The sequence below is a fragment of the Ursus maritimus genome, unplaced genomic scaffold (genome assembly GCF_017311325.1).
Source record: "Ursus maritimus isolate PB19 unplaced genomic scaffold, ASM1731132v1 scaffold_2, whole genome shotgun sequence".
Classification (NCBI taxonomy): Eukaryota; Metazoa; Chordata; class Mammalia; order Carnivora; family Ursidae; genus Ursus; species Ursus maritimus.
Genome location: NW_024424452.1, coordinates 42,738,429 through 42,764,678, shown reverse-complemented (window position 1 = coordinate 42,764,678; position 26,250 = coordinate 42,738,429). Strand labels below are relative to the sequence as shown.

Sequence of the window (26,250 nt, the reverse complement as noted above, 5' to 3'; positions counted from 1 at the left end):
GGGGATATACCTAGAGGTGAAAAGTCTGGGTCAAATGGTTAATTCTATGGTTAACTTTTTGAGGAACTGCCAAACCATTTTCCTCAGCAGCTGCACCACTTTACCTTCCCTCAGCCACACGAGAGGGCTGGAATTTTAGACAGTTACTGTATTAGAAGTAAAAACTAATACATTGTAGTATTGTTACAAGAACAGTCTCGAACTCTGGGAGCCCCTGGAAAGGTGTCAGGAGCTCCCAGGGACACCGGAACACACCTGGACACCAACTGGCCTGAATCTGGTATTTCTTCAAGGGATACACAAAGGTATTCTACCTTCTTTATTAGTCAAAATATTTCTAAAAAGATATATTCTCCTAAAATAACTATCTCGTTACCCTGAAATACCCAAAGACAGAATAAGTACTTGATTTTTCCATTTATTTACCAGTCTTCGAGAGAACGAATTGTCTGTATAGCTTCCCAGGTGACCAATGAATTCCTTTTCCTGCTGCAAATGCGCGAACGTCTTCGTGTTTGAAATGCTTGACTCTATCCTAGCCATTGTTCCTGCTGAGGCTCACGTTGCCCCATCTGAGGCTTGGGCCCCTTTCTAGGTCGGCCTGCGTCTGAATTTGCAACGCCCCTTCCTCACTAGCCCTCCATCAGAGCTGTTCCAGACTCGGCAGAAACTCCCTGCCCCAAACTAGACATCAGTCCTTTCCCCACACTCTCTGGTCCCTCCTAGTGGGAAAATACGATACAGAAGCCACTCACTGAGACCCAGCTTAGTCTGGGTTCCTGGGCTTTTTAAGTCGCCAACCTTGTTTTTTAAAGAATAAATATCATGGAGAATCCCAGATAGACGGAGCACCTGGCCGACTTTGACAAAGCTGCAGAGGGGAGTCGGTGGCAGTGGGGCTGGGCAAGTGGCTCCACGGCAAGTCTGAGCCCAGGGGCCAGCATCTGGGGGCACAGTTGCCCCTCAGCGTGTGTGGAAGACAGACCAGTGAGACCACTGTGATGAGCGAGTATCATCCCGGGGGGCCTGGCAGGTGGAAGGGCTGGACCTCATTGTGTGGGGAAAAGCCAGCGTGTCATAAGGCCCCCATTCCAGAAATTCAGCGAAGGCGCTTCGCTCTTTCCTTTACGTGTTGGAGACCATGTCTTTATTGAGGAGGGTCACAGGGTCAGCACAGCCCAGACTGGCTTTCGGTTCACGGGCACAGATTGGGCGCTCATGTGGGTGTGGGCGCTCGTGTAGAATTCTTGACAACGCAGCGTGACCCCCGGAAACCGTGGCACCATCGTCACACCTTGTCAGGCTGTCCGCGGCGTCAGGAAGGACCAGCAGCACCTCTTGGCCTTGACGCAGTCTGGATGTCTCTGCCCCGCCTTCCCAGTCTGCGGGAGCGCCAAGGTGCACTTGGGGACAGGGCGGGCAGGCGACAGCCACAAAGAGCTCTCGCGTCTTTGACACTTTCCACCTTCTCTTTCTGTTTGTTTGGCTTAGTTCTTTAGAATTTCTCAATCCTCCCAGGCTCTGAAGCTCTTAAGATTTTATTAACAGTCTGGAGGAGATGTTTCCAAACACTGGGAGTTACCTTACCTTTTTACTGTCCCTTCATACTGCTGTCCGTGGAACACAGAACCACCCGCCCCCAGCACCCCACCCTGGTCCTGTGCCTGACTGTCCCATGTGGGGGCTGCGACGCTGGGCCCTGCTCCTGCCATTAGCGCTCACATGGAGCCCCGCTCACATCGGCGCCCCCGGATTTCCCACCATAACACATCTGTCCTGCAGCCGCCACTGCATCTAATCCTGGGGGAAAATAGGTGTTTGTGACTCTTCAGAGCCCAGAATCCTGTTGGCCACTAAAGCTTGGAGGGGTGGTTAGTGTTTCTCTTTTTCCCAAAATGAGCTTAACTGTCATTTTAACCCAGGGAATTAACAAAAGGCTCTCCAGCCTTCTATTCTAGGGCCTTTGGCTTTCATGGGAAGGGGGCCCTCAGCACACAGATTCTATTTTTGCCAAGACCTCGGCTTGAGCCACTCCCTGCTTCACGATGTTTGGGGCGGCAGCTCCTGCTTTATTTCTCTGAAATGTTCTCTGGCCGTTCCCTACCACTCACCCATTCTGTGTGTGCCGTAAACCTCACAGTTCAGACCAAAATACCTGCACTGGGAGCCAATCACTTCTATGCACAGGGGCCTCTTAAAGTCATTCTGTGGCCACCGAGCCCCGAGGAGTAAAGGAAGCGCCCAGGGCTGCTCTCACCATCTCCTTCAGGGTGATAACACGACCTTTGGTGCTCTCTCCTCTTGGCTCAGAAGGAAGAGGCAAAGCGGAGGCCTGAGAAGCTTGGCTTGGCTCACTCAGTGCACTGATTTTACCTGAAAGGGGTAGGACAGCTCAGTCTGAGGTTAGGGTCGAGCAGGACCTGCCCTGATTTTGTGTCCGGCCATGGGGTTTGCTAACATGGCTATACGTAACGGATGATCTCCGCTAGGTCAATGTAAAACTGTTCTCTGGCTTGTCATTTTTAATGTCTATACATTAAAAGATTGATACATAGGAAAAACGAATACTGCAAACGAATTGCAGTTACTGATGAATGAATATAATTACGTATTCACTCATCCCATACTCTACCCTATATTCCACTAGACCATACACGCAAGACAGGCTTAGAACAACACCAGCACTGTCATGAGCAATATGATTACCTTAAACAATGTAAGTATTGTTTTCTGACCCTAGGGTATATCCCCTGGAGATAAGTAAATTGTTATGCTTTAAAGTCGCTGGAAATAGCTCCTGACAAACGGTTTGTCCCCAACTTGATCAAGTGGTTACGGGTATTGTTGGGTTTTGCTTTCAATGATCGGGAACTGAAGCTCTTGTTTGTTTGATTTATAATGATACAAAGTGTCTTCATGGAACAGGACACCCCAAAACGGCTGCGTAAGGGGTTCAGCACATTCTTTCCCTAAATACCAGTGATAATACTGGACATAATTTTCTTTCTTTTTTTTTTAAAGATTTTATTTATTTATTTGACAGAGATAGAGACAGCCAGCGAGAGAGGGAACACAAGCAGGGGGAGTGGGAGAGGAAGAAGCAGGCTCCCAGTGGAGGAGCCTGATGCGGGGCTTGATCCAGGATCCTGCCCCGAGCTGAAGGCAGGCACTTAATAACTGCGCCACCCAGGCGCCCCTGGACATAATTTTCTGAATAAACCATTTCAGAATTCTGGAAAATGACCGAAGGCGTGCAACAGATTGAGAAGTACTTTGTTCAAAAGCTGCCTTAACCTCACAGCAAGAGCCACGGGGCGACCGAACACAAGGCTGGTCCCGCCCCACCCCTGGCGCCGGGACTCCAGAGGCTGAGGACCCGCAGTCTTGCTGTCACCAGAAGGGTAGACCCAGTTCGGAGCTCCACAGAGAGGGCCTATGTCCAGGGACTTTGTAGGAAGCGACAGCAGCCGGTGGCCGAAATCAAAGGTCAATTCCACTTGGGGCAAAGACTAGAGCCACCAACGTGTCACAGACGTCAGGGAGATGAGCTAGCCATGGTGGACCTCGAGCTCTCGCGTACTCCCAGAGGTGTGGCAGATGGTGCGCATACTAAGCAGAGAGCACAGCGCCCCACAGTTACCTGCTCATCCTTGGCCAGACGTGAAGCTCTGCACAGACAAACCAGGAGGCAGGGCAGATTTGTAAGCTGCGTGAACGGTAAACGTGCGCGCCAATCCACACTCGTCCCCTCGACCAAAGGTGTAAGCCTTGCCCATTTAAGGTGTTGTGAAAACACAAATTTCAACCAAGTGAATTTGAAGATGTAATTGGCTTCATCGAATCATTCATGAACTGGGCAGCATCCCGTCTAGGAAGTAGAGGTGGGAGTGACTCGGAGGAAGGTGGGAAAGAGGAAGAAAGAGAAGAGGGGAGGGTGGGAGACAAAGACCCAAGATTTACGTTGTAGACCTGGAACTAATATGTTTTATACCAGTTGTCTCCTCGGTAAAAAAACAAAGTGAGTAGGGCAAACTGCAGGGCAGGCAAAATCCGCAGAATTAGTCCAGGCAGGGGACGAAACAACAAAGCAACTTTATTCGAAGAGCCTCTAACTAGAAACAAAACAAATAACCATCAAGGAATGGATGAATAAAAAAAAAAGTGGTATATTCATACATGGACTCAATTGAGCATTAACAAGGAATGTGGAATGACTTAACAACCGTATGCTAGGTGGGAAAAAAATACCTAGATACAAAGAGTACATACAGATTATGTCCTTTTAATACAAATATAGAAAAGACAAATCTAAGCTTAATCATATCAGTAAGCACCCCGGTAGTTGCACGGATGCCCGGTTGGTGGTTTAGCTGCACGTGGGGACAGGGGAATCTGGGTAATGGGATCTGCTGTATCTTCATTGTGGTTTTGCTCACACAGGTGTATTCATTTGTCAAAATGAATGGAACTGCACACTTAAAACAGATGCGTTTTATTGTAACTAAATGATCTGTCTATAAAGTTGATTCCAAATTCCTAAAAAGAAACAAAATATTGTACCCAGTACAAAGGACATAGACAGACTGAAGAAGTAGACATCGCACCTCCAGGCCGGTGGGTACGGCCCTGACTATTTCCTCGCCCACCAGTTTACAAGTGTGTATGTCTGTCTTGTGTTCAATGCTTGACAAGTATTACTTGAATTAGTGAATGAAACTTAAAGGAAACAAAGTCCAGACGGGTGTCTGAGACAGCGCCACCCTTTGGGGGGCTGTTTTCCATATACATGCCTTGCCTAGATCCCATCCTAATCCTGGGGACCAGCTCTCTCGTTCCTTTTTGTTAACCATTCAGTGACACGTCTGCCCCCTGCCCCGCAGACGTGGCCTGCGTGCTGTTTCTCTCTTCGTGTTTAGAATAAGTTAGAGAGCGTCAGCTCATTGTATTTCTAAAGTAAGTATGGCGAGGAGCAAAGCTGCATTTTTCCTTCAGAATTAGGGAGGAAGTGAGGGAGTTAAAGGAATGCGGGATCTCCGGGCCAAGGAAGAAACACTGGAACAAGAAGGGAAACGTCAACCCTTCAAGTACTACAACCATGTCAGGGATGAGCACCGCGAAGAAAGCCTATCAACATGACAGTGAACCCAACGTGGATATGGTTTGTTTGGGTTTGACTTTCACTGAGCATGAATTACACGCAGGAAACGCACCTTCGTCAGGACCATTGTCTCAACGGAGCTTGCACACTGGAAAGGGAAGAAAGACCCAAGGGACTGCGCAGGGTAGAGTGAGGTGCACGTGCAGCCGAGCTGAAGGGCTTCCCACCTACGGATTGGGGAACACCCCGCAGCAGGGGAATCAGAATGGGCTTCAAACGTGGAGGACTATTGAACAGACAGACATTACTAGGAAGGCATTCCATACAGACTTACAGAACTAAGCTAGTCTGTGCGAACAAGTGATTATAAAGCGGGAACAGGAGAAAAAAAAAATAAATGGAAGGCAGAAAGAATGGTATCGTCACTCTGTGGTCCTAGCTCCTGGGCCACTGGGGAAGGCGTGGTGAGGCAGCTCATGGGATGTCCTCATAGGAGCTGTGGAAGAGAAATGGGAAATACTGGGTGCGTCGGAGGTGGCAAGTAAGGCTGAGAGGAGTGTCAGGAGACAGAAGCTAAGAGAGGTAAATTGGAGTGTGAGATAAGATACTGGGAAGAGAGGAAGAAACACAAAGAACCCACCAGCGCTTCTTAAACCACAATGCAAGGACTATCAGAAGAAGTAGGGGCACGGTCACGGCCAACAGGATCAAGTACACGGAAAGGTGGTGTCCTGTGGGTATTGGAGAGACATACTGATGTCATTTTCTACCCACCGCCAGTTCTACTCTGTCCACTGATGTCCCCCCATGTCAACATACGCATTGGGGATGAGTGCTATCTTCGACCAGCCTTGTCACTGTGTTCTCACACCTGCTCAGGGAAGGGCACCCCATCTCTCCCTAAGCCTCTTACATCTGAGCGCCCCTCGCGTTCCACCCCTACATTGTTGAAATCACTTGTACTCATTCCTTCCTGATATTGTGTTCACCTCATTCTGGCATCATGGAAACCTTCTCTTCCCTAACCTCTCTGCTCGAGAACCACCTTCTCACACCTACAGATGCCTATCTTACTCACCCCAGTAGAGAATGATGTCCTGGCCTCCTAGACTTCTGTGTCTCACTCGGCACGACAGGCCAGCCGCCTTCTTAGCCTCCACATCCAGGGTCACTCGGAGATACCACGTGCCATCAGCATGGGGCAGGACGTCGCCTCGCTGGGTGCCCCGCTGCTCCTGCTCACCCCGCATCCACATCACCCCCATGGGCTTGGGGTAGAAGCCAGAGACGTGGCACACCAGCAGCAGACGGCCGGGACCGGGACTGGGGCCAGTGGACAGCCAGGCCTGTGGCCTCACTGCAGAAGGCATAAGAGGTATTCAGATGGGGACTCTCACACACAGCTCAGGGGTCTTTAACCACATCAGCATGCACGTATTACCTTGCTTTAGGAAACGTGTCCTCAGAAACCCTATCCCTCTTGAATTCCTCTTTGTCCCAACTTTGAAAGAGATGGTGGGACGGGGCAAGACATGTATGGAAGTATCTTAGAAGAAGGGGCTGTACGAACCTTGCCTCTCGTAATCCACCCTCGCTGCATCGAAGAGACCCAAGGCAAACCGGGGGCAGGTGCTTGTGAGGAGCCTGTGGACTGTTTCCTTGATGCCTTCGTATTGGTTCATGAGATCACACACACTCTGGGCTCTGCTGTCACCCTCTGGAGCTGGCACCCATGACATGTTTTGGAAACTCAGGAAATGTGACCCTTCATAAGCTGCCTGTAGGAAGCTTTCTGCAATGTCACTAGAATGTAGCTCACAGCCAGCTCTCACCTGTACTTCAAAAGGATCTAGGAAGAAGGAAGAAGGAGAAACAGATTTGTGGGGGGGGGGGGGGGGAATGAGAAAAACGATAGAAGAACTTTATTAAAAAGTGGAACAAGAAGACTTTATAGGGGTGTAGGAGTAAGCCAAAGATGTGTTTGATCAGGAATAAGGAAGAGAATTGATGGAATGGGGAAGAGGCTGTAAGGGATATGTGATATGTGCCAAGAACCAAGAATTTGACTTGAAGAAGTCAGGGAAATGATAGGTGAGCTGCAGGTTGGAGGGTGAGGGCAGGGGCCCAGGAACCCCTATGAAGGAACCGCAAATACAGCTCTCCAGGGCACATGACATGGGCCATAATGGTTGTTGGGTTGTGGACATAGACCTTGGAAGATACTGAATGGAGGAAGAGACCATAGTTTAACTGAGGGGGGACAGTTGTGTGTCTCCGTGTTTTACCATAGAAGGGAGACCACTGGGGAAAGATAGAAATGCACAAGAGAAAAAGAGTCAGAAGAAGCAAGGGTGTAGGAAATCTTGAGGAGTCAACATCTGGAATGACCCCCAAGAAGTTTATGCATGAAGATTTTTATGGTGGGACAGGAACCACGGGCAGTGGTCCAGAAGGGCATGAGGATGTTTCCCAGAAACAGAAGAACCTTCTGAGGGCTTCCCTTAATGTAGTGGACTGAACTTACATCCAAAGTGCAGTTGACTGGCATATTCTTGAGTCTCCCGAGTTAATCCAATGAAGTAGACCCGGAACAGCAATTCCAGATCTATCAGTTCCTCGTCGCTGAAGTTGCCCTTAGACCAGGTGTGCAGGAAAATGATGGTGCCAGACTCACTCTCCCAGCCATGAGTCTGCACGTCACCCAGCCAGCCTGAGCCCTGATGCTGTGTCCAGGATTGGTTGGCAAAGGATGAGATCTGGATGATGTGGAACAGGATGTGTTCCTGGGGGGCTGTGGGTAGTGGAGGGGTACAGGGTCAGGTAGTTTAAGGGAAACAGAGGTAAGCAGGAAGGAGGAGATGGAAAGTGAACCAGTTACAAGAGAGACGAGAGAAAGAGAGAAGGAGGGAGGAAGAGAGAGAGGGAGAGACAGAGAGAGAAGGATGGAGGGAGAGAAAGAGAGAGAGGAAGAGAGAGAGGGAGGGAGAGAGAGAGGGAGAGAGAAAGAGGGAGAGAGAGGGACTGAGGGAGGGGAATTGAGAGAAGGAGGGAGGGAGAGAGACAAGTTATGACTAGGTTAATGATGGCATTTCCCTCATCTGGGGCCCCATACTCACCCCATCCTTTCAAAGAGTAAACCGTACCTAGAGACAGGAACCCTCAGGGCGTGAGCAGTCTGATGACCCGAGAATTGTGGTCTGTGTTGGGAAAGGAGCGAACACCCCACCCGGATCAGGGACTGGGCAGCCGGCAGAGCTCTTACCTTCGGCGCTGTCACCCCCCAGGAGAAGAGCACCCAGCAGGACAAGCTCCAGACACAGCATGTCACTTGCAGACGTTTCTCAGCAAATCTGCCCCTCAGTGTTTCTGTTCTGACTTCCTTCTTCCACCAACAAGCCGTGCTTTCCACCAACTGCTAATTGAAACAAAAGCCGGTTTGCTGCTCCCCCAACCTCCAGCCTCCTACTCGTGCTCTCATTTCCCCATGAGCTCCGACCAAGACTTTCCTCCTGCCTGGCTTCCAGCTGCTCTCCTTGTCCTCAGCCTCCCCTCTGCCTGATGCCCTCCTCGAAGTTGTGCGTGACACTGGATGGTCTCTGCACCTCCCAGGGACTCGAGTCTCACCTTTACAACAACAAATAGAAACCACACAGTGTCGCCAAGCCCTGCTTGTTCTAACAGATCAGAGTTCCAGTTTCTCCACCAGCTCTGCTTCAGTGTCCCCTCCTGCCTCTTGTCTGGACACTCCATCCTCCTCTTCCCCTTTTCAGTATCTTCAAAACCCCCTCTTTCCCATCTCACCCCGTGTCCCTCCGCTGATCTCCTTCCCTGATCGTTGCTGGCTCCCCTCTAAATGGGAGAACGTGCGTGCGCAGGTCTGCTGCTGTCTCCCCAAGCACCTGTGTAAACCACAGCCGGGTCGCCACTGTCCTTAGAGATGAAAGTGTGGCCGCCCCAGAGTGTGCAGGACCACCAAAACTATAAAGCATAGGCCCTCCTCTTGAGTTTAATTTGCATATTCACTCACCAGAAAGTCCCTCAACACATGCTTGGTACCAAGTAGCTTAGTAGGCATGTGAAAATACAGAGATGGACAAGTGTATTTAAACCGAGACTTGAAATGCGTCGTGATACCCGCCGTTTCAGGGTCTAGCATCCCGGACACAAGAACAACATTCTCCAGGGGGGCGTTCCGACCACCTGGCCCCTGCAGTGATCCTTATTTGAAGTCTTGGGAGGGGGCTGCGCTTTTCAGCCTGAGGATGTGCTGGACAATGTGTCCAGCGAGGGACTGGGGGGGGGATCGGAGGTGCGGCTTTTCCGGGAGACACCTGCAAGGGGAGGCTGTGAACGTTCTCACGGACGGCAAGGGCTGTGATCTGACGAAAACGCATTGTCCAAAAAGAGAGGCATGTGTTAATGTTTGAAGATATGTAGGTCGCCCGTTTGAGGAGTGTGATGGTTCTGACTGGTTAATGTGTGTGAATACGTGAGTGCCGATTTTTTAAAGACCCAAGCCATACGTCATCATAGCGCCCTTTAATAACTTCTAGAACTCTCTGAGCACAAGCCACACTTACTTAAATCCCATTTGCAGTCGTTTCTCTTTCATGTTTGTCCCAGTCAGCGAGCTCTTTCTACTACGGCCACAGACACGGGGCCGTTTCTACGGGCCACGAACTCCTCCAAGAACCACCATGCACGGTTTCCACCCCACGCAGACCTTGCTCACGCCCCAGATCCCGCTGTGGCCTGACTTCTTGCCCACGGCCGCTCTGCTGTTAGGAAGCCGCAGCCCACACACGCTGTATGATTAACACATTCCCCGCAGGAAACACGCAGCCCCGCTGCTCCCTCACTGTGCGGTCAGGGCCGCCGCGGTCCGGGCAGTGCAATGGAGCCTCTGCCCCGGATGGCAGCCCCGAGACAGAGGCCGCGTGCACTGTGCTGGTGTCAGAGAGCAGTCCTCTAAGATTCTCAAGTTCACTTATGACTGCAGCCCAACCCAGCCACACTGGTTAGTATTCTAGAGCCTGTAGAACCAGGTAACTAGTATCCATTCCCCCTCCTGAGCTCAGAACCACATAAGGTCGAGAGAGCGCGCATAAGATTATCAGTCAAATTGTCAGCTTGGCTTCTGCAGCTTCTAGAGAATTTCCCTTACGTGTGTAATCCAAGTAATTTGGCTGGCAGTGAACTCCCCATGAAGTGGTCTTAGTCTTATAAACTGATTACTTGTGTTCCCCCCCCCCAAAATGCATAGATTGAAGCCCTAACCTCCCCCCCACCACAGTGTGGTTCTCTTTGCACGATGGGACCTCTCAGAAGTAATCACAGTTACACAAGATCCTAATGGGGGGTGGGGGGGTCTTACAAGAAGAGACACCAGAGAATGGGCTCTCTCTCTCCCTCTCTCGCCGTCCCTGGGCACCGAGGAAAGGTCCCATGAGGAGACAGCAAGAGGGCAGCTGTCTGCAAGCCAGGAAGAGAGGATTCACTGGAAATCAAAATGTCTGGACTTGGAGCCGCAAGAACTTAGAGAAGGTGACTGGGTGGGTCAGGCCGGGCTCACCCGCCAGAGTCTGCCCAGGACCGAGGAGACCAGGACAACCCTCCGGGCATGGGAAGAAGGCGCGGAGACCTGTTTTCACCCGGTTTCTCTCCTGGACTCCCACGTGTGATAATCCGTGTGGTGGCCACAGGAAAGGACACAGAGTGATGAAGGGAAGCAGGAGTATGTGGGGAAACTCGGCTCAGGGGAACGTGGAGAGCAGGTGCAGCTTAGCCCAGAAGAGGGCCGTGTCCAGCCAGTCACCCAGACAGAAGCTGGCGACCTGCGTTCCCCGGAGCCGTCACCTGCCTGCTCCCCGCGCCCTCTGCTGCGTGACCTGCCTCTTCCTCTCTGACCTCATTCGCATCTGCTGGAGGGCGACCTGACCCGGGCCGCCGAGTCCCCCGCGGGCCCCGCAGCCCTCCCACCACCACATCTACTAGGCGCTCTGCCTCAGTGGCCACATAAGTGTAAACCTGGTCACATCAGGCTTGTGCTGAAATTATTTCAGTTACTTGCACGAGGAACAATCTAAACCCCTCCTGAGTGTTCAGGGGGGAGAGAAGGAGGTTAGAGCTCCTGCGGAAGCGCACAGTCCCAAAAGGATGATCTGAGACGGGCAGAGCCTTCTAGGATCAGAGCACAGCCAGAGGAGAGGGTCTGGGCTGTCTGGGGGCGCCCAGTGCTCTGCCTCAGGCCCCAGCCTTCCCCAGGCTCCCTCTGCCTGCCTCGGTGGGGCCCAGAAGTCCTCGTCCTTGGCCCTCCCCCAAGGTCACCTCCATGGGTGATGCTCGCCCCTCAGAAAGAGAGCTCTCCTCAGCTCCCCACCGTGAGCCCAGCTCACATGGTCTCACCCCTGCTCTGCCCTCCCCTCCCTGCCTAACCTCACCCTCCGCCCACTTCCCTGTTTGAGAAATTTCACTGCCTCCCACAACCACATGCCTTTTACCGGCCCTTTCATTTCCCCATGAACACGCCTTCAGGTCATTCTCCCCTTCCTGGCTCCCAGCACCAGCCCTGCCTCTGTTCTGTGTCTTCCTCCGGCCCCCCATCCGCAGCGCTGAGGGCAGGACAAACCCCACAGAGGCCCCTGCAGAATGCACTCCCCCCCCCATCCGCAGCACAGAGGGCAGGACAAACCCCACAGGGACATGTGCAGAAGTCGCTGCTGCTGCTAGTCTGTTTCCCACCACGACACGTCTGATGGAGAGAACCCGATGGTCTCTAATCTGGCTTCAACTGTAACATTGTCGGACTTGGTCTGTGTTCGCGCTCATCTTTACTTACAGAGCCTTTTCTTTCTCTCTTTCTGGGGTCTCATTTCTCACTTTTCTATCTCGTGTCCACATTGTTCTCTATTTACCCTTCCCCTGAGCTCCGAGCACCTCCCCTCTTTCATCACCTCTCCTGCCTGGCTCCCCATCCATTCATTCAAAGACCTAGCATCACGTTGGCTAAGATCTGAGAACCAAGGCACTGCCTTATCACCTGACCCTTAGATTTCTGTGTGTCGTTATGTAGAAACAGTACATTTCTTTGTTTGTTTGTTTGTTTTTTTTGCCAGACAGAAGCCAGATATTTTTGTAAGAGCGAGGCTTGCAGTATCAATTTTTACAGTCCCACCCCCCATGCAAAGCAAAGACTGACTTTATATCATAGGATTTAGAGTCAAAATTTAAAAATGGCCACTTGTTTGCATCAATGACCATCTTCTTATTGACATCACTTCATTTTTCATATAAAAAAACCCTTAATCCTTTGACACTTACAAGGAATTAAGTACATTGAACTGGGATTCTAATATCATTCTGCTTATGGTATTAATTTTACTAAAATATTGTGCCAAACTAGGGCTAAGGATATCATTTTAAAGGATATTTTTGAAAGTACCCATTTGACTTTTATTTTATTAAAAATTCAAATTAGCACTATCTTTAAAAAGATAGCATATCTCTCTCATGAAAAGACTGGAAGGGGGTGTGGCATTCTGTTGCATGGGGACTTGGTGGCTAGCTTCCTCTTTTGTTTCGGCGGGTGCGGGGGGGGTTTGAATGTTTTGTTTTGCTTTGTTTTGTCCTGTTATGGTCTCTACCACACTTGGTCCTCATTCTGAAGGTCACCCTGTATTCTGAGGTGGTTGCCACCATCCAGCCAGAGAACATGAGAAAGGAGGAGGCTGGGCACACCCACTTGCCCCTGGTTCCATTCCACGTCACTGAAGTTTAAATTCACAGGTCAGACCGCAGACACACACCCACACCAGCTCACAGGGGGCCTAAGGAGGCAGCTTCGATTCTGCCTAGCTAATAAATGGGGCTTGATTTATTCTAGAGGAAGCGAAAAATAGATTCTGGAGACAACCACTGGTCTCTGCCACGGAGCCCCATTTGACAAGTCATCTGCCCACTTACGCACGTGGGTATATGGTTGGCGAGCAATTTCGCTTCGATAAGGTGACTGGTAATAACATTGCTTGAAGCCCAACGACCATGTGTGGTTTTCTAGGGACACTTCATACCCAAATTAGGGCTCATACCTGTTCCTGCCTGAGGTCTCATCTGGCATTCTCGCTGAAGTAGTATTGGTCGTGCGCTGGGAACGGAAGGAGTCATAATTAGGCCACCAAGTGCCTCTGTCTTAGAGTAGCACCAAAATTTGACCTCAAGAAGAATCTCGGTACTCCCCTTGGATGCCGTCAGCTTCCTGGGAGCAAATCTGGGATTCAAGTGACAGTCTTGGAGTAGACCTCCAAAAGCCGTGAGAAATGTCCAGTGACCAATCCCACCGACAGCTCAAACTGTAGCCAATTCCTGGCTACTGTTCTGCATGTAACAGATAATATAAAATTGTGGTCGGTGAGATGTATGTTAGAGTTTGTGGTCTAAATGTCACTGCTGCTCAAAAATCATGAGATCAGTTTGACACAGACAATATGCTCATTCCTACAGAGAGTGTCAAATCAACCCTTGAGCTTGCCAGAACGTGGGAGAGAGGCATGGCCGGCCCAGATCCTGTTGTGTTGTATAGACTTACTTTCTTATTTTTCATGTAGGCTGATATAATCACCTTACTTTATTTAAGAGACTGAAGCAGGCCTAGGAAACTCGTGAAACTGATGGAACAAACTTTCCCGAGAACGTTGTTCACAGCACCATATAGTTTCTTCCGTCTAAGAACTGATGGGAGAAATTTTTTTGTGGCCTGAGGACCAGGAAGAGCTGTACTTTTTCCGAATGACTTACCCGTCTGTATCTTTCTAGGCCCTGCTAGACCCTGTCTCAGTCACCTCAGAGCCTTCTCGTAATTTACAACCTACGTACGGCCAGGCTTTAGAGCATCATGACGCCTTTTAAAACTTACCCCATTCTCGGCTTCATCTTCCTTTACCAGCCATATATTTTCTTGGATTCTATTCCCGTATTATTATTGATACACTTTTAATCTTACACGCATGATTTTGTAAGTAATGTCAATGACTAGCCAACAAGTTACTGTGAACTGAAGCATGGGTTCCCAAGCCACTTGATTCCAGGGGGCTTCCAATGTTTTAGGAACAAGAACATGGAAGCTTTGTTTTTATCTCCACTGCCACCCGGAGGCAAAATATAGAAATCTAACCCAATCTGTAGCCTTCGGTGATTACAAAAACCCTGACATTTTCAACCAGAGCGTTTTGATGTCGCACATACTTTGATTCTGTGCTTAGAAATGGAAATATTTTATACAATATTATATATTTTTATGTTTCTTTGCCCTCGTGTTTTATCCATGGTGCAATCCATTATCCCAATTCAGTCTCCACTCTATAGAACCTGATTTTTTTTTAAAGATTTTATTTATTTATTTGACAGAGAGAGACAGCCAGTGAGAGAGGGAACACAAGCAGGGGGAGTGGGAGAGGAAGAAGCAGGCTCATAGCGGAGGAGCCTGATGTGGGGCTCGATCCCATAACGCCGGGATCATGCCCTGAGCCGAAGGCAGACGCTTAACGACCGAGCCACCCAGGCGCCCCATATGGAACCTAATTTAAAAACATTGTCCAATGTTAGTTTTGCTCCTTTGTGTTTTGTCTGTAGAATCTGACGTGCGGAAGGTTGAACTAATCATTCTCCTCCGTCTGTGGGCCCTGGTCGTCCCTTGGGCTGAACAGCCTTCCCCTGTAAACTTCCAGGTGTTCGTCCCCATTCCCTGCTGCTCCCCACATTCTCCTGTTGATGTGCTGTCCTTCTGTTTCCACGTGTTCTTAGAAGGTGTGGTGCTTTGATGTACAACTTCGGTTTCCACCAAAGGTGTCATGCTCTATGCTTCATTCACCAACATATCTCACTGAACACCGTTTTAAAGACCTTCCCGTAGTGCTCTGTGTAGAGACCTACTTTATTTTTAGAATTCCAAATACCTGTCTCAATTTTCCACCATTAATTTTGTTTGGTTTATACTTGGTTAATAAGAAAGTTTTAATTTTGCAAAGTAAAATTCAACAGCTTTTATTTTTTATTTAATTTTTTCCCCCCAAAAGTCCATCCACTTTTTACACTTTGTGGCACCAAAGCGACAATATGCCAAACAGTGGAACAGTCCACGTTGCCCCCATTCCTCCTGGACACGCCCATTCCTGTTCCCTAAGGGTGGAGAGCCCAGGACCCTTGCTCAGCAGGACCTGACTTAGTTCCAGGGCCCTGGGAGGGACCAAGCCCTGGGAGCCTGAAGCTGGCGGGGAGGGACCCCGCAGCCCCCTCAGGCCCCACTGCTTCAATGGAGCAAAGTATGTATATATGGGGGGGCGGTGAACAACTACCATAGGCCATTTCTTTCCAAGGCTCTGCAGTTTCCAGTCTGGGAACTTAGTTTAAGAAATAATTCCCCACCAATGAGTCATAAAAAATATTCTGCTTTGTTACATGCTACTAATTTTGTAGTGTTGTCTTTTGCATTTATGACTTTATTCCATTGTCAATCAGTCTTTGCTCTACTTTTTCAAAAATGACTTAGAAGTCATCTATTCTTCTATATAATATAAAAAAAGTAAGCTTAGTATGTACCTCCAGAAATCCAACCGGAATTTTAATTAGGGATTTACAGAATTATAGAATAATTTAAAGAGAATTATAATTTTTTATAATAACTCCATCTATATAACTCCAATTAATTTGAAATATTTTTATGATCTTTAATAGTTTTTATAATTTCTCTGTAGACTTCTTGCATATTCTTTCTTTAGCTAATTCTTAGCTCTTTTATACATTTTGTTGCTATTATAAATGGGATCTCATTTTACCTTACTTGTTCTTGTTGCTTGTATAAAAAAGTGCTGTTGATTTTCTAATATTTATTTTGTGCCTAAAGAACTTGCTACATTTTGGGGCACGTGGGCGGCTCAGTCAGTTAAGCGTCTGACTCTTGGTTTTGGCTCAGGTCATGATCTGGGACCGAGCCCAACATCGGGCTCCCGGCTCCATGCAGTGTCTGCTTGTCTCTCTCCCTCCTCCTACCCCCTCTCTGCTCCCACTCTCTGTCTCTCTCTCTCAAATAAATAAAATATTTTTTTAAAAAAAGAACTTGCTACATTTTTATGTTAGGCCTAATTGTTTGCTTTTTACTCCACTAGTTTCTAGGTAGAAATCATATCATCTCAAAAAAAAAAAAAAAAAGATAACTTACTCTCTTGAAATCCTTATAATTTTTATTTACATGTTAAATTTTTATCTAGATAAGTTCCTGACCTCTCTTATTACTCCCAATATTTTGGTTATTTTTAATTTTCTTACATACAATCATATGATCTGCAAATAATTTTTTTTCTTTAACTTCTATTTTCATGCCTCCTTATTTCCCTTGCCTTGCTGGATTACGAAGGGCTTGTAGTATTCCACAGAAGGATGAAGATTCTAGTGGGCGGGCATCTTGTCCTTGATTCACTGGAATGTTTTTCAACCTTCAGAATCAAATACATGTCATAAAGGCTGTTTGCAGCCACGTTTCCCTCTATTCTCCATTGGTCAGGTTTTACCAGAGGTGACATTTAAATACATCAAATTCTTTTTCTGTAACTCTGGAGATGATTATATAGCTTTATTTTCTTAATCTGTTAAAGTAAGTGATTCTATTAAGAGATTTTTAATAGTAAACAGTTCTTGCATTCTATGGATAAATCCCACTTCATCTGGTGCTGGTTTCTGTTTGCAAATATTTTGAGTCTATATACCTAATTTCCCTGTAAATATGCATAAATGAGGTTGGCAGATAGCCACTGTTTTAATAATTGTTTTGTTTTGTTTTCTGGAAAAAGCCTTGCTGGCTTTGGTGTCATGACGATTTTGCACTGGAATTTAGTTGCGATTGTTTTCTATCCTTTTCTCTGCCTGGAACGATGCCTGTGGAGTGTGATGACCTCCTGCTCCTCTGGTTTGTACCTAGGACCCTGTGCAGCTAGCAGGAAGTCTGACCCTCCCTCCTGTTCCTTAGCAAGCGTGATGCATTCAGACTTTCTCCCTCTTCTAGAATCCTTTAAGATACAATTTTATCTATAACAAATGTGTTGGTGTAAATCATAAATAGCCTGTTCTTACTCAATCTATACGCCGTCTCTGTAACATGTCTACTTTCTCATATTTATTACTCTTCTGATCAGTTCCGCGAGAGGTTTTATATTTTTACTAATTTTCTCAAAAGGCCATCTTTGGTGTTGTCCGTCACTTTTACCATTTATTTTGTTTGTTTTGCTTTTTCTTTTAACTTTTAGTGCTTTTAAGTGAATTTTCTACCTTCTAAAGTTTTACTGATTTTGTCCTTTTTCTAGATTCCTAATTAAAATCTTCATTCATGGTTTTAGTCTGTCTTGTTTACAAATTAGTGCCTTTGAAGCTGTAAATTCCCCCCCAATACTTGTCACTTCACTATCATTTTGAGCCAGAAAAAGAGAGGATGTGCTTACCAATGGAAATCGACACCTGCCAATAGGACCGTGAAAACCAGTCCTTAGTGACCACTGTTTAGAAGTCTGGAATAGTTAAAACTGAACAAAGGCAGAAACAGATGGGTGTGAGGCCAGATACGCGCCTTGGTCACGGTCCAGGTCTGCATCCCATCACAAAGACTGAAGGACTGAAGTTATAAGTCACCACAGAAGAGGGGACAAAGCATAAGCAAGTCATTTCTGAAATGTAGAGACCACAGCAAGGATCAAATTCACCAATGAGTGTTCCTAGCCCCAAACTAAAGTCACACAGAAAGTGGATTTCACGGCGCAAAAGGCTAACACTAACTGTACTGATACATGCCCTGGGGTGGCTTCTCCTTTCTTGCTAATGAGGAAGCATGCATCTGTGTGCAGACGTGTCCAGCCCTCACTTGAGAAGAAATGTCCTTTCCCTTCTTTTTCACTGCAGGTGCTCGTCCTTGCTCTGAAGTTCACTCTTAATCTTTCTAGAATGAAGAAATTCCCCGGACGCTGCATTTTGCTGTGGACTTGGCCAAGTAAACTTCCTCTCATGTGAGGTAAGAGAATAATTTTTTTAAGGTGACCACAAACAATTAAAATAATTGAAAATTAAAGGATTCATAATGAAATTATTATAGGTAGTAAACAAAAAGATTCATAAATGTGATCACGCAATGATGAGTTAACTCTTCTCTCATGTACAAAGCTGACCGTAGCCATCTGGTCACATCTGAATGTCCTAAAATTTTTAAAAAATGGCTCTCCCATGCCATTAACAAGTTTGTAACAAAATTAGGATCTAATGAATAAATTAGGAAAGTATCACATACTAACTAGCTTCACACACTTTTACTATTCAACACAACTTCAAATCTCTTTTTGAAATCTCTTACCTTTCAACTTGATCACATTACTTTTATGTCCGGCAGTCGGGAGAGGGACACAGAGTGGGGACACGATGTCCATAACTTCCACATCTGCAGGGTGGGAGTGGCTGCCATGGCTCTTTCACCTGCGTCCAGTCAGCCCCTGGAAGCTGGCAAGCTTGCCCCTCCTTCCAACTGCCAGGTCCAGAAAGTTAACGTTTCAGCTTCTCCTTTCTCCCATGTCCAATCACAGACTGGCCTCCCATCTGTACTATAGTCCAGACCCTTCCATGAGAGGATCTCCCAGGGGACATTTCCATCCCTTAAAGATGAGCCACTGTGGCTGAGGTAGAGACTGTCTCGGAAACCAACAGGGATGCTTGCAGGGAGGGAGGAAAGCCCTGTCCACACCCGTGTGGGCGTTCATGAAGCCTGCTGTAGGGAAGGGAAGAAATGGTTTTCAGAGATTCTGTAGAGAATAACCTGGCAAAGACAAAAGCTGGGACAGAAAAGCTACAAAGATTTCTCAAGTTTGCCCCTGCGTGATTAAATGCAAACATCAAAAAAGGAACAAGTTTGGACGAAGAGATTATTCATTGTATCTTCAAAATCTGGACACAGAGCTGCCTCCCATACACAGTGGAACCACTCACAGAGAATATGTTTACCATGCAAATACGAAAGCCCGAATACGCGATGATATGGATGAGCGAATGGATGTATTGGTCAGGAAGAACTCCACAGAAAATTTCTTTCATGTTGAATATTTAACTGTCATCGCCATGACACTTCCCGATGTATCATGTGCTGGTGTAGCTTGTCCTCTGGTCTCTATGAAAACCTTGGAGGAAGAATTTCTGCCAGTCACTAACCAGCAGCAGACCCAGCACTTCGATGCCTGACCAGTGTTTGCTAGAAATCCGTGAAAACACCCAGGACAGGGATTGATCCAAATGTCAGGGTTAACACGCAAGACAGGCTAAGAGTGTCACAAGAGGAGGACACATGAAGAAAAAAGCAAACAGGCAAAGAAAAGGAATAGAGAATATTTTCAAAAATCCAGGGAAAGGAAGAGGGAAGTGAGGAGGAAACTTCCAAGGAAGAGAGACATTAGCCCAGTGTCCCCCATGGGCCACATCCACGTCCATCAGAGGGCAGCTTCCAGTCACTAAGGATAGAAATCCACCTTGTTGGGCTAAAGCCTCGTGGGGATTGTACTGGCCGATGGAACTGGGGAGCTCAGGGTCGGTGGAGTTCCAGCCCTTTCTGTGGGTCTGTGTGTCTGCCTTCGCTTTTCTGATGCTTTGGTTTTGCTGTTGCTGCTGTTTTCACCATTACTGAAGTATGGTGACAAATGAACATTGGGCCTCTGGACAGCATGCAGCATTCCAGCTGCCCAGGAAGGAAGGCTGGGAGGCAACACGGGCCGTGCAGGACCGCACAGGCTCTAACAGGTGCAGCAGAGCCTGTGACGTGACATGAACGAAGGTCCTCCTGAGGAAAGTCTTCCAGCAACTCCTCAGAGAGGACGGCCTGAGGAACCACGGGAGCCCGGGGCACATGGGGCGTGCAGGGAGCTGACGCTCACGTCCTTACCTGAGTGTCTCCAGTGACGGCATGCAGCATTTTTGGAAGGAAAATGCAGAATTGGTCAAGAAACTTGATTTGAAGCAAATCATGAAAATTAATATTTTATGTAGCATTCGTCACATGTTGGAACACTTTAATTGACATTTTCTTTTAAAAACATAAAAAGAAGTAACCACTGAAGTTTGGTGTATGTGGACATGGTGACATGATGCCCACGACCAAGCCAGTTGACTCGGCCACCACCTCACATCCGGAGCTCTTCTTTTATCTTTTCTTTTGTATTTCTTTCTTTGGGTGAGAACACTTGGGATCTACCCTGTTGGCAAATTTCATGTATCCAGCTATTCTGCCTTCTTGCATGCAGACTACATCCTCAGGCTTGCTTCTCTGGTGCTGAAAATGGATTGTACTTATTTCAGGCTTCATACCCTGACCTTATCATCCAAAACAAGAGAGAACATGTCTTTCCCTTCCATGGACCACAAGTATCAGGCTCCATGTGACCTGTGCCCCCTGGAGCAGGTGCCTGGCCCTGAACCATCACTGTGAATGATACAAGTGGCCTCTATCTGATGATTGGCCTGACCTGCAGGTTACCTGTCCATCCTTTAACCTGTCTCATTGACAAGGATTCTTTCTCCTGGTGTCCTCAGGCTGATCAGAGCCCAAGGTTTCACATGAGGGTGGAATCAACCAACCAAAATCCACATGGTGGCCATGTGAGGATGGCAAGGTGACTGGAAATTAGAGAAACAGCCAAGCAGTCTGATTCAGGCAGGAAGATTGCAGAAGTCCCCATGATTTGCTCTTCCCATTCCCATATTTTCATCTTTGCCACACCTCCCATCTCAACGTTATTTTCCAGAAATGTCCACATGTGTAGGGCCAGGAGCCTGCATGTGGTCCCTCTGGACATTTTCCAGGCTTGGACCCCAATCTCAGCCCTAAAAAAAAAAAAAAAAAAAAAAAAAAAAAAAAAAAGAACTAAATCCCTGTCCCCTAGCTCAACCCACATAAGTTGCTGACTAACTGGGGTGCCTGGGTGGCTCAGTCGTTAAGCGTCTGCCTTCGGCTCAGGGTGTGATCCCGGAGTCCTGGGATGGAGCCCCGCATCAGACTCCCTGCTCTGCTATGAGCCTGCTTCTCCCTCTCCCACTCCCCCTGCTTGTGTTTCCTCTCTTGCTGGCTGTCTCTCTCTCTCTGTCAAATAAATAAAATCTTAAAAAAAAAAAAAAGTTGCTGACTAGCAAACTGGTTAGACACAACAATGAAAACCACAATCCAATCAGGAAAGCCAAATTTTCAAGCTACAAAGACAGGGAAGACCTTTTCGTCCCCACTACTTCACACTCAGGATGTCCCTGCTGCAGGTCAGAGCCCGAGAACGGTTTGTGGAGTTAATTAATGAAACCGACAGTCACTGAGGTCTAGCCGTGGCGTCTCCACTCGCACTGCCGTGGGCGTCGTCAGTCACAAAGGTCCATGTTCATTATCACGGAGTCTGTGTGTGCTGACGGGCTGCCTGCTGATGTGGATTTGAACTCCAGACACATGCGCTCACCGCTCGTCATGGACACGTGGAGTGGCCTGACATGAGTCAACCACAGATGTTCCACACCAAGGTTGGGCCAAGTGCCCTCTGCCTTCCTGTGTTAATCCCCACATTGTAAACACGTGTCCTCTTCATGATCCATTTGGTGCCACATTTTTTGCACCTCTGTGGTCTTTCTAGGTGATTTCAGTGTTGAAAACGGCCCTGAAGCCCAGAGCTGCAGGGTTGACTGGTGTCCTAAGCACAGAAGACGGGGTGTGCCTCATGACACCTGTGCAGGAGCCACTCGCGCGGGCCCCTGATGCAGAGCTGTGGGCCCTGAGTCTGGTGGTGATGAATGAACAGTGCAGTACCTCCAGGGAAAGGAACAGGACATTCCTGACATCAGTGCGGAGCCACACCAGAGAGCGCTAAAGGAACGTCTAGGAGGCTATGACGACACCATAATGAAACCAAGAAAAAGGGGGAAAGGAGCTTTGTTTTTGGATTCATGAGATGGTGACCATTTCTTTTTGTTGGTCTCTAAAACCATCTTGGGCAGCATAGCTGTGGGGCTGAAAGCCAAAGACCCTGGCAATCACGTTAGCCAAGCTGGGAAATGTTACACACTTCGGAGCTGGTACTGCAGTGTGGGGAAATACTCCATACAATAAATTATTTACAAATACATACATATTAAAGAAGCTGTCTTTATTTTTTTTTTAACATTTTATTTATTTATTTGAGAGAGAGGGAGAAAGAGAGAGACAGAGCACAAACAGGGGGAGGGGCAGAGGGGGAACAGAGAGGGGGAAGCAGACTGCCTGCTGAGCAGGGACCTGGACTAAAGCTCGATCTCAGGGTCCTGAGATCCTTACCTGAGCTGACAGTAGCAGCTTAACTGACTGAGCCACCCAGGCGCCCCAAGAAGCTGTCTTTAAACAGGAACACATGAAACCAGGCTGGGTGGTCATCAGGTGGCAAGTGTCATGAGCAGACGCACCCAGCAACCCAACCCCACAATTCCCCCGGGGAGCAATGGCTCACTGTCACGGACTCCATGTCCTCAGGACAGTAACACGGCAGCCACGGAAGCCAGAAGGCACTGTATGCAGTGTCCTTGCCGGACCCCATTCATTCCTGACCACAGCACCCCTGTTCTCTCTCCTAGAGCGTCCTTTTCCCTTCAGCGACACACTCGTATGCTACCTCTGACATCACATCTTCACACCTGTGAATCCCCTGCTGATTTTGCTAAAATGCAAGTTGTGATTCAGGAAGTCAGCTGAGGCCAAGCCCCAGGGGGAGAGCTCTGCTACTGCCCTGAATCCAACACACATCAAGGGGCCGAGTCCTTCCTTTCTACTGAACTCAGAATACTGGGACCAGCAGATGCACAAATAGGTTTGTGTGGCTAAATAATGCAAATCTTCACAGAAGACGGGTTTCTACTTAGGAGCCTGGAGATGTCAACAGGGACAGGGCAACTGGGGACTCCCTTGGCCATGTGACGAGACTTTAACAAGAAGAGCATCGACCATCTCAACCACTACAAACATGTCAGGAAGAAACCGAAGAAGAAAAACCTATACATTTAGCATGAATTCAACGCAGATTTTTATTAAGGGCATTTTCCATGTCGGTGAGACCCCTGGCAATGTATACAAATATTAAGAAGATGTGGTCTTTGCTCTCAAGAATCCTAAGAATTAGAAGGGAAAAGGGTCCTAAAGGACCCACTTCCTATCTATGCCGGGTCTTAACTGGGGAAAACAAGCTCCGGGGTCAGGAATAGAATTGTCAAAGCACAGGAAAGGACGGTGGAAATTCTCACCAGGCAGACACTACTTCTACTTGTGAATCAGGGAGGACTCGCTAGAGGAAGTGACTTCTGATGCCTGTGACCCATGGAGTGCTGGGACTTCATTTTACCGTGAGTTCAATTTTGAGACTTAAGTTCCAGAACCAAGTCAGAACAACAAATCGCCCTAAATTGCACAGAGCTTATATTGACAACTGATCGTTAAGCAGAACTGAAGGACAAAGCTGCACACAGACAGCCGCAAGGACGTCACCACTGAGCTGGGTTTAGGTAAGTACTGGAGCCTGGGCTGCTGGGATCTCGCTCAGAATGGAGGTCAGTGCATGGACATCTCCAGTGTGTTTTCCTGGGAGGAACAGAGGAGGAGTCAGTCTGCAGCAGGTGGTGGTGAGGACTGCAGAAGGAAAGAGCAATGGGAGCAGGAGGGCTGAGGACAGACTGAAAGGTGGGGAGACACATGGGAAAGAGCAGGAAGGTGGCTCCAGAGACTTACCAGCGTTTCCAGAGCCACAGTGCCAGACCTGCCAGAAGCACCAAGGACACTATCACCGCCAGGAAGACCAAGCCCATGGAGTGGGGCTGCTCTGTGGGTTTGGAGCACAGATGGTGTCATTTCCCAACAACCCTGGGTTGACCTGCACCTCCCTGGTCCTGCTTGCTCTGCTCACCCTCTGCCTCACCAACTGCCCTTCCTCTTTTCACTTCTCTCATCCCTCCTCAGAGATGGACCCTTTACCCAACCCTCTACATCCTCCCACATCTGTTTGACTTCACTCTCAGCTCTTCCATTTCTTGGATTACCGATTTTTTGAGTCACTTTTGGTCTAGCAACCCACATTTTTCATCTGGTTCTCCTGCTCTCTGGAACACCACTCACCCCTTTCCCAGATGGGTCCCAGCTCTTTCTCACCCCAGTAGAGGACCATGTCCTGGCCTCCTAGACTGCTGTGTCTCACCAGGCATGACAGGCCAGCTGCCTCCTTAGCCTCCACTTCCAGGATCACCCGAAGATACCACGTGCCATCAGCATGGGGCAGGACGTCGCCTCGCTGGGTGCCCCGCTGCTCCTGCTCACCCCGCATCCACATCACCCACACGGGCTTGGGGTAGAAGCCAGAGACGTGGCACACCAGCAGCAGACGGCCGGGACCAGGACTGGGGCCAGCGGACAGCCAGGCCTCTGGCCTCACTGCAGACACAGGAGATATTCACAGACTGAGAGGGTAGATCTTCACATCACTTTAGATGGACGCATCATTCCACGTCCAGAAACCTGTTACCATTATCCCTGTTGACTCCTTCCTTACACTGAATTAGAGGGAATGGTACAAATTCATGAATGCAGAGTAGAGAATTCATGGAGGAGAGACCAGGACTGACCTTGTCGCTGGAGATATGCCTTCCCAGCATCGAGAAGACCCAAGAGGAACCAGGGGCAGGAGTCAGTGAGGAGTTTGTGTACTATTTCGCTGGACACATGGTACTGATTGAATAGTGTGCAGACCTGCTGAGCCCTACTTCCTCCCTCTGGAGATGGCCACCATGATGTGTTCTGGAAGCTCACAAGATCTGATCCTTGATAAGCAATCCTCATGAAGCCGACTGATGCTTCTCCAAAGTGGGAATCACAGCCTAACACCAGCTGTACCTGGAAGGGATCTGGGGAAGAGATACTGAATTATAGTAGGGGAGTGGAGGAGATGAAATGAGAGGAGTGCAAGCCAAGGGTGCTGGAAGTAGAAGGGTACAGTTGGGGATTGGAGGATATGGAGCAAACGTTAGCTCGAGGGGAGGCTCAGACCAAGAGGAAGTGGTGGTCGCAGGAGGCAGAGGCAAAGATGAATGATTGAGGAAGGAGCAAATGTCGGAAGAGAAACACGAACAATGTGGTCAGAGAATAGGGAAGGACTCAGCGGGGGAGCTGGCATAAAAACAATCTAGGGTGAGGGGAATGCAGTGGGGTACAAGGAACACATGGACATTGCTGATGGGACTGAATGGGGGAGAAAAGTACAGTTCAAGGTCAGTCACAAGTGAGGGAGCAAGGGTGCCTGGTTGGAGGCCAGGGAAAGGGGTGGTCATGGGAAACACTCGTGGGAGACATGAGAGCACAGCCCGTGGTCAGTGAGGGGAGTGGAAAGCTGAAGAACATGTGAAGCTTTTCAAGAATCAGGGTCTGGCTTCTACCCCCTGCCCAGATGGCTGTGATTCAGTTTTCAGCTAGAGAGAGGTGAGGTTCAGAAGCCAGTGGAGTTCATTTCCTAGAGAAAGAAGGAACTCAATGAGACGCACATGCCTCCATGTACAGCCCAACCCAGAGGGAAATGGACTCACATTCAAGCTGCCATTCAGTGACATGGTTATGATATATTGAAGGAGATCTAATGGAGTACGTGTAGAATAACTTTTCTACTTCCATGAGCTCCTCATTACTGAAGTTGCCTTTAGACCAAGGCTGCAGGTAAGAGAAAGCGCCAGTCTTGTTGTCCCAGCCATGAGTCTGCAGCTCATCCAGCCAAGCTGAGCCTTGATTTTGCGTCCAGGAATGGTTGTAAAAGGATGTGGTCAGGATGATTCGAAAGGTGATTGTCTCCTGGAAGTCTGTGGGAAAAGGACAGATAAACGTTGGATGTGGAGAGCATTGGGAAGGAGAGAGAATTGGAGAAGGTGCCAGGGAGGGGAACCAAACTCTGGCATACAGGGAAGCCATAGTTGCCTCGGGAGACATGTGCTGCCCTGGAGCCCCGAGCTTCACACACATCCTTCAGAAGAGCACAGGGCCTGGGGCCGGGTGCACTCAGGAAGGAACCAGGCTGACACTCTCCCTCCCCAGTTATGCGCTGGGGAACTCA

At 48.4% G+C, this 26,250-nt stretch overlaps 2 protein-coding genes across 6 annotated transcripts in view; both read right to left on the bottom strand.

Annotated features, from left to right (window-relative positions):
- Positions 1-3,115: 3,115 nt before the first annotated feature.
- On the bottom strand, positions 3,116-8,843 carry LOC103672078 (T-cell surface glycoprotein CD1c-like). 5 transcript variants are annotated; one of them, XM_040635882.1, is made up of 7 exons: positions 8,723-8,840; positions 8,361-8,510; positions 7,623-7,889; positions 6,669-6,947; positions 6,177-6,455; positions 5,739-5,829; positions 3,116-3,668 (listed from the first exon to the last, which is right to left on the bottom strand). In XM_040635882.1, coding segments are annotated over exons 2-7 (978 nt in total). In that variant the 5' UTR covers positions 8,422-8,510; positions 8,723-8,840; the 3' UTR covers positions 3,116-3,667. The 5 variants fall into 5 exon arrangements, with proteins under 5 accessions (XP_040491816.1, XP_040491818.1, XP_008698966.1 ...); XM_008700744.2 differs by lacking the exon at positions 3,116-3,668 and adding an exon at positions 4,074-5,594 and having other exon boundaries at positions 8,723-8,839; XM_008700742.2 differs by lacking the exon at positions 3,116-3,668 and adding an exon at positions 4,074-5,594 and having other exon boundaries at positions 8,361-8,513; positions 8,723-8,830.
- Positions 8,844-23,176: 14,333 nt separating this feature from the next.
- The window catches only part of LOC103672079 (T-cell surface glycoprotein CD1a-like), a 27,835-nt gene continuing 24,761 nt past the window's right edge, over positions 23,177-26,250 (bottom strand). Inside the window, exons 2-6 of the mRNA XM_040635881.1 lie at positions 25,733-25,999; positions 24,779-25,057; positions 24,309-24,587; positions 23,892-23,982; positions 23,177-23,744 (exon numbers count right to left, since the gene is read on the bottom strand). Of these exons, the coding sequence (XP_040491815.1) occupies positions 23,648-23,744; positions 23,892-23,982; positions 24,309-24,587; positions 24,779-25,057; positions 25,733-25,999 (1,013 nt within the window). The 3' untranslated portion in view covers positions 23,177-23,647. The remainder of the gene's footprint in view (positions 23,745-23,891; positions 23,983-24,308; positions 24,588-24,778; positions 25,058-25,732; positions 26,000-26,250) is intronic.